Source organism: Chanodichthys erythropterus, chromosome 3, assembly GCF_024489055.1.
Source record: "Chanodichthys erythropterus isolate Z2021 chromosome 3, ASM2448905v1, whole genome shotgun sequence".
NCBI lineage: Eukaryota > Metazoa > Chordata > Actinopteri > Cypriniformes > Xenocyprididae > Chanodichthys > Chanodichthys erythropterus.
Window position 1 is genome coordinate 3,119,402 of NC_090223.1, and position 13,056 is coordinate 3,132,457.

The window sequence follows — 13,056 nt, forward strand, 5'->3', positions numbered from 1 at the left end:
CATACAAATTGAAACTGAGACTCTTCAAGATCAACAGAGAGAAAAATCAGTGTTATAATTTTTATTGTAAGAATCGATTGAGGTTTGAGTCTCAGTTCAGGATCAGGATGTCAGTAAATGTTCAGTTCAGGGTCTCTTACACCCTTCAGAATCACTGAGATCAAAACTCCCCTGAGTTTTTGTTACCCTCCTACCTCTTCCTCTTGTACTTCCTCTGTAAATCTTATCTATGGCCCGCCCATAAGAAGGATGACATTTTAGTTCTTACAGCTCTGTCAACTGCTCTCTATAAAGTTGCTTTCATTGGATGTGTATTCGAAAGAAGTACATGTTTTGTTCATATCATGCTTGTATGATTCTATCATCTTGTTTATTGCCTTTAGTGTGAGAATTTGAGTTTCAAGCTGTTTAAGCGAGTCCAGAGCAAATCCAGCCGTCTATAATTCACACATTTATTACTGCAAGTTTGTGTATTACATTATGATTATTTAAATTATATTAATTTGTTTACCAGCATATAGGGTTTTTGCTTGTGTATAAACCTCTTAGTCAGTATTTTATGGCATGTTTTTGACTGTTGTTTCTGCTTATGCACAGTAATGCACCATTAGAAAATGGAGATCTGTCTAATCGTCTTATTTCAATGTTTACTGCTGTTGATCTTATGTATAGTGTATTTATTTCAGTTGTGATTTATTATGTATATGTATTTGTTTAGACACCCCACATGTGCCATATGTATGTGAGAGCATCAGTTGAGTACCAACCTCTGGCTTTGTCCGTTCTTACCGACACCCCCTGGTGATCACAAACCAAAACAACAATTCCAGTGCAGTTCTTTATAAAATGGAGTTGGAGCAGGAGAAGGAAATTACTGGAGATGGCCAAAAGATGGCCGCCATACCAGAGTCTTCAGAGGATGCAGCACTGACCATTATGACCACAGCCATTTTATGTGTGTGGGCTGCACACACATCTGCTCCAGCCCCAGACCAGCGTCCAGAGGGGACTCCATCCCCTGTCCAGTGTCCAAAGACGGCTGCCACACCAGAGCCTTGCCAAACCATGCCGGAGTGTTGCCACACCATGGTTGTCACGCCACGGCTGTCAAAGCGCCATTACGTCACGAAAGTGCAGACTCAGAAGAAGACTGTGAGGGTTTAGGGTGCCATTTGGGATTCAGCCAATAGATGTTTTTAAAAATACAAACCATTATTTTTAGGGATGCACCGATACCAAGCTCATGTACTCGTACTCATAAAAATACCACCGATACCTCACGTGACGTAAATGACATAATTGTCTGTAAACAGAGACACCGGCAGCAGCAGCAGAAACAATGCATGCGTCTCAATCAGCCCCTAGTTCAATAGTCAGGGCACTGATGGGAATCGGCCATATTCCTTTACATGATATACTGATTCATGAGCTAGGGAGCTGATTGAGATGCAGGGAATGTCAGCTTCAGGGGTGTGGAAATACTTCAAAATAATGATGACACACACATTGCTAACTGCATGCTTTCAATTACAATTCATTATCGATTGGTGAAGGCGGGATAGGCGGAATCGCGCTGAATGACATGATTGCGTGCGATCAGTTCTCCTCGCGCATGAATGGTCAAATGCACACATAGTTGTCAAAATGTCCATCGTGTGGAGTGTCTCACGCAAATACAATCGATTATGGCTTAAGTGGATGTAAACAGTTAGGTGAAAACAGGATATGTGTCAGTATCCATGGATTCCTTCTTAAAGGGACAGTAGCCTATATTTGTCATTAATGTTAATACAACAACAAAATGTGTTAAATAAATGTATACATGGTAAATAAACCTACTGTATCTGAAAAACACATTTATTTAATTTGTATCTCTATAGTATTTGTTGTATTGTTTGTAATTTGTTTATAAATTGTGTTTTTATATAACAACAATTATATACATATTGGTAATTATGCCCTTTGAAGGTTATTGGACACTGTGAAATTTCTGTTCTTTAAGTTTGTGACAAGCACATAAAAAATTATTACTTTTTTCATTATAATAATAATAACGAATAAGGTGATGGGATGGATTCTGGAATCCACTGCCGCTTAAATATATATTTTTATTAATCAACATTTATATTTCTGTTAAATTATTTGAATGACTTCTTCAATGTATGTTAAAGCATCTGTTTTCCTCTGTACCGCTCACTGAGAGAAAAGAACATGTTATCAGTATGTTTTGGGAAAGTTTCCTGCTCAGAGCAGAGCTCAGATCAACTTCAACCTTGAAATAGCTGCAAATCATGTGTATCTGTGTATGTGTGCTAGTGTTCTGTGTGCAGGTCCCTTTGTTACTGGTGGACAACTAGCACTCTGCTAGACCAGCAGACGTCATGTCATGAACCCAAAAGAACAGCCGGTACCTAAATCCAGGGTCCCCCTCGTCATCTTTGTGACGAAGGGAGATATGCTTCTGACAATCTGTCCATGTGTGGAAGATTACCAAATTTGTCTATTTTTCTTAGCCAATCAGAATCATTCAACCTGAAGTAATGACAGTTGACTCTGTTAGAGTATAATTATTGTGAAAATGTGAATGTACGCAGAGAGCGGCCTACGAACCTGAAGCTGGCTTCTGCTGATGAAACTGCAAACTATTCTTCATTACGTTTTTCTTCACTTTATTAATTATTTTTTTAAACTTTTACTCCGGGTCATTATTCAAAATATCTGGTCTCAAGGGTCCTAAAAGGAAATAACAAAGCTGTCCTACATTCATTAGTCTCACTGTGTTGTGCTTGGAAAACTGCAACATCACCAAAAAAGAAAAAGAGAGAGAGAAAAATTAATAAATGTGGCGGTTTATAATAAATGTATACAGTTTTCTTAGTCACGATACTGCAACTTGCTAAGCCAGTTGATAGACAAAATCAAAAAATCCCACATGATGTGCAACATGCTCCTTTCATGGTCCTTTAGTTTGAATCTATCCTGATGCAGATTTGTGGAAATATGGACTCCAATAATCTACTGGTCATAATGATTTCAGAAGAATCCAGAGTAAACCAAATATAACTTTTTATTTGCCAAGTAAAAATGTATCATGCCAATTACATAGTTGGACAATTAGAAGCCAATTCATAAATAATAAATGCATAACATCAATTACTCAAAGAAATGCATATACACACAGAGGTGTGTGAGTGTCTTCAGACATTCAACCATCTCTGCATGGGATCTCTGGCTACAGAAAATCCCCCATGACTGCTTTGCACTTTTCCTTATATACCAGGTTTTGGGGGGACAGGAGTGGGTTTTCGCAACACCACCCAGAAAGAGGACAGAATTCTCCTTAGTTTTCAATCTTCTTCATAATATTAGTGAATGCTGTGAAATTGAGACCATTTTGCAATCACATTTGAAATGATGCCAAACATGAAAGAATAAAACAATAGATACACAAGATTACATTATACATAGAATATGGCTTCCTGGAGAACTTTCAGTGACTAGTGTCAGGGGGGAGGAGGGTTTGTGTGTGTGTGTGTGTGTGTGTATGGGGAGTGGGGGTGGGGGGGGGGTGCATCCTGTAGACGCGTGAGGACAGTTTAGGGCAAGGAATTGTCCTATGCCATTTCTTTGAGATCTTCTCTCCAGATGAGTTGTATTGCTTTATTGCAGGGCACTTGATCTCAGTTTTTTTGTCTGAGCAGGAAAATCAAGTCTTACAGTCTTAGTCTTGTGTTATGTGAAAGATACTCTGTATTTATAGTACTTTTCAGCTTAAAGACAGTAAACAGATTATAGCTTAGCAATTACACTTAAGTTTGTGAATTAATTAATATATTTATCTCTATATATTACCTATATAGATCTGAAATCAATCTCACAAATGTCTCTGGAATAAACAGGGATTCATGCTTTCAATGGCAATCACAATGTGTCATATTTGTCTATTAATTCATAAATGCTATTCTAAGATTATTTGGTCCCACTTTATATTAAGTGGCCTTAACTACTATGTACTTACATCAAAAAATAAGTACAATGTACTTATTGGGTTCATATTGAATTGCAAAACACTTTTGCTGCTATTGAGGTGGATACGGGTAAGGTTAGGGGAAGCTTTGGTGGTATGGGTAGGTTTAAGGGTAGGGGTAAGGGTTAAGGGATGGGTCAACAGTGTAATTATAAATGTAATTACAGAAATTAATTACAGATGTAATTACATGCAGGTGTTTTTAAAATATAAGTACAATGTAAAAACATGTATGTACACAATAATTGCATTGTATCAAATGATTAATTTAATTTTAAGTAGGCTACATAGTAGTTAAGGCCACTTAATATAAAGTGGGTCCGATTATTTTAATCTCTGTTTATTGTCCCTAGTCATGCCTCATTCTCAGTTTGTCTTTTTCACTCATTGAATGAATAGGCCTATGGGAAAAGAGCCATGAACATGAAGCCAATCCGTTCACAAAACCTTCTCCCAATCTTGCTTCTGTACATGGCTTTTATACATGTGAAGGGGTGGTGTAGCAACTGTCCAGTGAGAATATACTGTCATGACATAGGAATGTGGTTTCATATAGAAAAACAAGTCTAAATATGGTCAACTTCCGGTCAAGTAACTATTCTTCCCAGAGCATTCTTTCCTAGCCTTGGCTGCTTTCCAAGAAACACACACACAATATACATAGCGTACATTAAAAACAGATGTGTGATGAAACAGCATTAGGCAAGGCAAGGCAAGGCAATTTTATTTGTATAGCACATTTCATACACAATGGTAATTCAAAGTGCTTTACATAAAGAAGAATAAAAATAAAACATAAGAAATGGAAATAACAGTAAAAACAGAGAATTGTGTTATCTGGATGGAAGATCTAGGAAGTTTCAGGGAGTTTTTTGTTTTTGTTGTCCGTCAGAGTGGATCTAAACGTATCTATCCCTCAGAGCAGATCTTACTGGATCTTCCTCACACGTCAGGACCGCTGTCTAGCTCTAGCTGTTAAGGCACTTCGAACTGATAAACAAAGTTTCAATCACCCCTTTTGCCAGGACACCTCAAACTGTGCCACACAGCCCCAATCCCCCTTCCGGAGATATCTTATCTATGCAACACAGTTCAAATTTCCCCTTTGGAAATTTCCCCCTTTGGAAAGTGTCCTGACTGTAATCCAGAGATATCTTAACCATGCACCACAGCTCAAATTTCCCCATGGTTAATCCAAATTTACCAAATTTAACCTAATCAAAAATGCTTTCTTCCTAATTCTCCCAGCTCTTTCAACCAGACAGCAATATTTAAAATGCATTAAGAGTCAGAAATAACAAGATGATACATAAAATATATAAAATACATTAAAAATGAAATAAAAACAGGAAAGGAATTAAAAGAATAAAAAAGATAATACGTATTAAAAAAAAATGCAAACAGTTCGGACATAGCACAGTGCTCAGTCTGCAAATGCATAGATAAAAAGATGTGTTTTGAGTCTGGATTTGAATGTGGCTACTGTTGGAGCACACCTGATCTCTTCTGGAAGCTGGCTCAGCTGCAGCTGGTGTAACAGCTAAAAGCAGATTCTCCTTGCTTTGAGTGAACCCTTGGTATTTCTAAGTGACATGATCCTGATGATCTACGTGATCTGTTAGGTTTATATTCTATGAGCATATCTGCAATGAATTGAGGTCCTAGGCCATTGAGTGATTTATAAACAAGCAACAGTACTTTAAAATCAATTCTAAATGCAACTGGAAGCCAGTGCAAGGACCTGAGGACTGGTGTGATGTGTTCATGTTTTCGGGTTCTGCTCAGATTTCTGTACGAGCTGCAGCTGTCTTATGGTCTTTTTGTGAAGGCCAGTGAGGAGCCCATTACAATAATCCACCCGGCTGGTGATGAAAGCATGAACAATTTTCTCTAAGTCTTGACTGGAGACAAAGCATCTAATTCTTGAAATATTTTTGAGATGATAATATGCTGATTTAGTTATTGTCTTTACATGGCTACTGAAACTGAGGTCTGACTCCAAAATCACACCAAGATTCCTGACTTGATTTTTAGTTGTTTGACCCCTAGAGTGAAGGTATGTGTTCACTTTGAGAACTTCATCTTTGTTTTCAAACGCAATGACTTCAGTTTTGTCTTTGTTTAACTGAAGGATGTTTTGACACATCCAGTTTTTAATTTCATCAATGCATTGGCACAGGGAGTCAATGGGGCTGTAGTTGTTAGGTGATAGGGCTAGGTAAATCTGGGTGTCATCTGCATAGCTGTGATATGCAATTTGGTTCTTTCTCATTATTTGGCTCAGTGGCAGCATATATAGGTTGAACAGGAGGGGTGCAAGTATTGAACCCTGAGGGACTCCGCATGTCATGGATGTCCACTCAGACTTATGGTCACCGATACTCACATAATAACCTCTCCCTTCTAAGTATGACCTGAACCATTTAAGGACCATCCCAGAAAGCTCAACCAAGTTTTCCAGCCTGTCAAGAAGAATGTTGTGATCGACAGTGTCAAACGCAGCACTGAGGTCAAGTAGAACCAGCACTGATAATTTCCCTTAATCTGCGTTTAGGCGAATATCATTTATTATCTTTATGAGTGCTGTCTCTGTGCTGTGATGCGGTCGGAAACCAGATTGAAAGTTATCAAAGTATCCATTCAAGCTTAAGAACTTGTTCAGCTGATTAAAAACAACTTTTCAATGATCTTGCCTATGAAAGGAAGATTTGAGATTGGTCTGTAGTTGCTCAATATGGTGTTATCCAGATTGCTCTTTTTCAGGAGGGGCTTAACAACTGCAGTTTTCCGGGATTTTGGAAAAGTCCCAGAGAGAAGTGAGGCGTTTACCACTTCTAGGAGATCTGCTTCTAAACAGTTAAACACGCTTTTGAAAAAGATGTGGGAAGTGTGTCAAGGGCGCAGGTTGATGTTTTACGGTGCTGTACTGTTTCTTGCAAAATGTTACCATCAATTGCTTCGAAAACAGACATAATAGCTACTTTCTGAGGTTGTAATCTGATCTGTTTTACCCCAGTGCAGCTCAAGGATGTGCTGATCGCCTTTCTGATATTATTAATTTTCTCAGAGAAGAAGGAAGCAAACTCACAGCATTTGCTGTCTGAGAGCATTTCACTGGGAATCTGACTTGGGGGGTTTGTTAGTCTCTCTACAGTAGCAAAAAGAGTGCGGGTGTTGTTTAAGTTTCTGTTTATAATATTTGAGAAGAAGGTCTGTCTAGCTTTCCCTAGTTCCACATTGAAAGCATGAAGGATATCTTTATAGATGTTATAGTGGATTTCAAGTTTTGTCTTTCGCCACATGCGCTCAGCTTTTCTGCATTGTCTTTACATATTTTGCACTGCTGTTGAGTTTCTCCACGGTGCTTTTTGTCTGCCACACTTCTTCCTGACTTTCACAGGAGCAATGTTATCAATAACATTCTGTACTTTTGAGGTAAAAGAATCAAGGAGAAAATCAACAGAGTCTGCAGATATGCTTGGTGTTAAAGATATAGCCTTCATAAACACTGCACTAGTGTTCTCATTTAAGCATCGCTTTTTGACCGAGATAGATCTAGCTTCAACAGTCGGAGAGATCAATATAGCAAAGAAAATACAGAAATGATCAGATAGTGCTACATCCTTAATGACAACGGATGAAATGTTTAGACCCTTACTGATAATTAAATCTAGAGTGTGTCCACGATTGTGTGTGGGTCCATGTACATGCTGAGTCAAATCAAAAGTATTCAAAACTGTTAGAATTTCTTTTGCCATATTGGATTCTGCATTTTCTATGTGGATGTTAAAGTCCCCAGTAATAGCAAAACAGTCAAACTCTGAGGAAATTGCTGATAACAGTTCTGTAAAGTCCTCCACAAAGGCTGGAGAGTATTTTGGAGGCCTGTAAATAACTATAAGTAGAATGCGAGGAGCACCTTTTAACACAATACCCAGGTATTCGAAAGACAAGTAATCGCCAAATGACACTTGCTTGCATTGATAGACATCTTTAAATAGAGCAGCAACACCTCCACCTCTCCTAACAGCTCTGCAGACACTCATAAAAGTAAAGTTAGGAGGGGCTGTTTCATTCAGGATTGTTGAACTGCAACTGTCTTCAAGCCATGTTTCATTTAGAAGCATAAAATCTAGATTGTTTGTGGTTATTAAGTCATTGACTAGAAATGATTTATTTTTAAGTGAACGGATGTTTAAAAGTGCTATCTTAACAGTCTGTACTTTCTGTAGGCATCAGATTAAATGGGTTTGCCAACCGGTTTGAGAAGGCCTTTGGCTTTCTATCACGCAATAGAACAGAAATAGAGAAAGCAACAGGCACACTGGGTTCCCGCTTGTTCTGTAAACATTTGATAAAGTCACTGTTATCATAGCGGGGAGCCGATACACACTGTTATCAGTTGTTTTTGGTTCACCTAGAACAGATGGAGGAGGGTGAGGGCCCTGGCGTTGTGGCAGGGGCCGAAGAGCTCTCGCAGGAGGAGGGGGAGGTCGAGCTGGGCCCACAGGTTTTGGTGGTTTCGGGGCTTGACGCTTTTTGTTGATATCTGGGGGCTCGCAGCAAAAGAGTGGGAGAATTTGGTTCCAGCATAGACCAGTTCCTCCATTTTCTCTGAGAAGCACAGAAGAGGGGATGCTGGAGAGAAGAATAACGTGTCCAGTGAGAGGGGCTGTTGCTCTGGTGTTACCGGAGGCTGTAATATGCTGTCCTGGCTTCCCTGGCTGTTTTCCCGAAAGTCGTCCTTGGGTGCTGAATCTTGGAGCAGTTCTAACACGTCACTGTCTATCGGTGAGCTCTGTGGGCAGGGCTCAGTCAGGATTGTGTGCGTGAGTAGTGGTTGTTGTGGCTGCGTGGTGTTATCATTGACCTTGTGGGATGTGTCAGCACATTTTAGCACTCTTGAGCCCAGTTTGTTTGGGTGCAGGCCATCATGTGTGAACAACTGTCTCTGACTCCAGAACAGATTGAAGTTCAGTCCCTTTAAGTTGCAGGTTTTTTGCAGCCATGTGTTAAGCCCAAGCAACTGTGTAAATCTATTTGTTCCTCTTGCTGGGAGTGGTCCACTGATGAGCGACTGAACTTTTAGTCTTCTAAGCATTTCAAAAAGTTCATTGAAATCCCTTTTAAGGAGTTCTGACTGCTCCTTCCGAATATCATTCTTCCCCACATGAATGATTAGTCGATTTGCAGTCTTATATTTCATCAGACCAGGAGAGCGAAAACAGGGAGAGACAGGGAAAGAAAAGTCAGGCTGATAAGATTATCTTACAGCTATGTCTTTGGGTTGTTTGAAAACCTATGAAAACCTTAAATCTTTAGCATATGGACCGAACTACAGATATTGAGAACACAGAGATAAAGAATCAATAAACTAGATTACATCAGACTTTTCTTGAGAGGGTCACATGAGCAAGACAGACAAACAAACAAAACTTAAATAGACTTTCCTGTAGCTCAGTGGTTAGAGCTGGCACTAGCAATGCCAAGGTCATGGGTTTGATCCCAGGGATTGCACATACTCAGATACAAATGTATAGTATAATGCAATGTAAGTGGATAAATGCATAAATGTAAATGTAAAAATAGTCTAACCAACAAGGACAAACTAAATGCAGGTGCAAAATATTGCCTATTGTTGGTCTGAATGTTTCTATTGTTATCCTCATTTGTCAGTTGTCTGTATAAAAGTGTCTGCTAAATGATTAATGTACGAATATAAATTATAACTGACTAACTAAACAGAACAGGAAACAAAAACAAACAACCAACAGAATATCTAAATTTGACTAATGCCCCGTTTACACGTACATGGTTATTTTGAAAAACGGAGACATTTCCCTTCGTTTGTGCCCTTCGTTTACACGCAAATGGAAAATTCGCCTCTGAAAACGAGTCTTTCTAAAAACTCCGGCCAGAGTGGAGATTTTGAAAATCTTCGTTTGCACGTTTGCATGTATAAACTGAGACAAACGGGTGTTTAGGCAGCCAACGTCACAGTATGCGCCAGAGCTCGCACCTACGTCAAAAGTGCGACCTATGTTTACATGTGATCATGGAAGCGTTCAGAGTAGCAGTCGCATTTATGTTGGTGCAAACTCTTCTCGTGTGTTTGCATTTGCAAATACAGCTGCTCCATTATGTCAAGGAGCAGAGACAAATGAGTGCTCGGAGGTCAGCAATTTTGCAACAACTTTCGAATCACTTCAAGAGGAAGTGATTCGTTACTATTGACGGGATTCTGATTGGCTTACGTGGGCTTGAGCTGCTCATTACACTCTTGACGTCATACATACACGGGTACGTGTAAATGAACACTTTTCTGAAAACTGACATGTGTGCACGATGTTATTTTTGAAACCGGAGAGGTTGAAATGTCCATTTATGAGAATAGCCGCCCACGTGTAAACGTAGCCTATGATTCCCTTTTGTGGACAACATTTGTATATGGCCTTCAATAGCTGATATAGACTACTATGTATATATATATATATATATATATATATATATATATATATATATATATATATATGATTATTATTTTTAATGTCAAAAGTGCGACCTATGTTTACATGTGATCATGGAAGCGTTCAGAGTAGCAGTCACATTTATGTTGGTGCAAACTCTTCTCGTGTGTTTGCATTTGCAAATACAGCTGCTCTATTATGCCAGTTTGGAGTTCAGGAGATTGTCTTGACCAGGACCACACCCCTAAATGCATTGAAGCAACTGTCATGAGATTGGTTGATTAGATAATTGCATTAATGAGAAATTGAACAGGTGTTCCTAATAATCCTTTAGGTGAGTGTATATATATATATATATATATATATATATATATATATATATATATATATATATATATGATTATTATTTTTACATATATATGATTATTATTTTTAATGATTTTTTTATTACTGATAATATACTGACATTAAATTTAAATTCACTAATTCATGATATGTTATTTCATGCTTTAACAGTTGAATTTTCAACTTCCATGTTGTAACTAAGCAGTAATGATGTTATTATTATGTCACTTACTTTTTAACTATGACATTCAGTCCTGCATTAACACTGTATTTCAGTAAGTTACATTAAAGGCTTCCTGATCACCTCACTCGACGCAGACCATTTCACATAAATTTTAAATTGATTATTAAAATCTATCTGCGTACACATGACATATTAAGAGAGCAAGAGAGAATGAGAATACATAAAGGTGTGCGTTTGTGTGTTGTGAAGTCAAACGTGTGTATGTGCGTCCATGGGTGGGCGTGGGGGATATGTGAAAAGAAATCTGATTGGCTAGTTTAGTTTCATCTTTTTTTCTAACATGAAAAGTGACGTTACAGATAGTTAATGTTTAAAAACAGGCTCAAAATGAGTAAACGCTTTCTAAAACAGCTAAATTCGATTGAAACGTTTGCAAAAAGGCCTAAAACTATTGAGTAGGGATGGAGAAATGAAGCCTCTTAAATCTTTGAAGCTTTTCTCTAATGTTTCAGAAAAGTTTTTGGTTTCAAAGCACCAAGAGTGCCGAAAACAGTGCCATCTTGTGGCAGGTCTGTGCGCACCCTGAGATAAATTCCTGCAGGCGCCCCTGCAGACCACCATTTAAAACAGAAAGTAAAGAATACAAGTAAACCCGCGGACATTTCGCGAACATGAGCGAGCTCCCGTCAGCGGAACATCTACATTTGTGATTATTTATAGCTAAAGAACATAATCGTTTTAGTGTAATGTAGCATTTGAAGATGCACCAGACGAACTGTGTTTTGGTGTCAGTCCTGCTGATGATCGCTGATGGTATGTACAGGCTATTATTAGCGTTCTCTCTCTCTTCAACAAAACTATTGGGCACGACTGCCCTTCGTCGTGCTGCTTTATAAGACTTAATGCGGTCTTTAAAGTCGTAAAAGTGACTGACAAATGGCTGACTGGAAACAATAATATAATAAATATAAATAACATATTCGGATATTTAAATAAAGGTGACTTGACTTCTTGAAAATGTTGTTTACTACATTATCTGGATGCTGTTCTCCATTTTTGATATGGTGTCTAATGAATGTTCTGTGGTGTTTATATTTTGACTGATGTGTGTTTCATTTGAAAGCATTGTTTGATTTTGAGAACAGGTGAAATTGTTTGATTTTTCTGAGTCAGGGGTTTTGTGAATGTAGTTTGAAGATTTGGTTTTGTGTTTAACATTGTGTTTTGGCAATTGTGAAAAACTGTAAAATCTAAATTTGCTGTTTTTGCCACCCTCCCACGTCGGGTTGTTTTGTAATTTTATCTTGTCCAACCAGACAGGGTAGATTTAATATAAAGTTTTTTTTTTTTTTGTAATTTGTCACACTAAATTAACTACTTAAAGAGATAGTTCTAATATTAACACATATACAGCCTGCTTTATTATTGGTTTATTTTTTAAAATTTATTTATTTTTGCATGTCCTGATTGACAGATGTCTCGTCCAATCAGCATTAAGTTGTAACAAAATGTACACTATACTGCCAAAAGTTTTGGGACGTCTGCCTTTACATGACATGAACTTTAATGACATCCCATTCTTAATCAGTAGGGTTTAATATGGAGCTGGCCCACCCTTTGCAGCTATTACATGCTGCGTTCACACCACCTCGTATTTACCGGAATCTTGAGATGACAACACGTGACATTATTCAGAGTCATTCATGTCCTTGGACTGGGAATTATGCGTTTCCATGGCACCACTATCAACAGGTATGAATCTACAGAGGTCAGGTGGTACAGCGTCCACATGGTACACCTGGGAGCTTTCAGAAATCTCCCAGCTCACAAGCTGTAATTATGAGCTCTACAAGGACATGAATGCTATTTACAAGCTAGAATCTCATGACTACAGGAATTACGAGGCCGCGTGAACACACCTACAGCCTCAAATCTTCTGGGAAGGCTTTCCACAAGGTTTAGGAGTGTGTTTATGGGAATTTTTGACCGTTCTTCTAGAAGCTCATTTGTGAGGTCAGGCAGTGATGATGGTG

The 13,056-nt window shown here is 38.4% G+C and overlaps 1 protein-coding gene across 2 annotated transcripts in view; it reads left to right on the forward strand.

Moving 5' to 3' along the window:
• The window catches only part of LOC137015261 (zinc finger protein 729-like), a 192,106-nt gene that overhangs the window by 46,780 nt on the left and 132,270 nt on the right, over positions 1-13,056 (forward strand). For both annotated transcript variants that reach the window (XM_067380111.1, XM_067380119.1), the window contains one exon: positions 11,785-11,800. In XM_067380111.1, the coding sequence (XP_067236212.1) occupies positions 11,785-11,800 (16 nt within the window). The remainder of the gene's footprint in view (positions 1-11,784; positions 11,801-13,056) is intronic.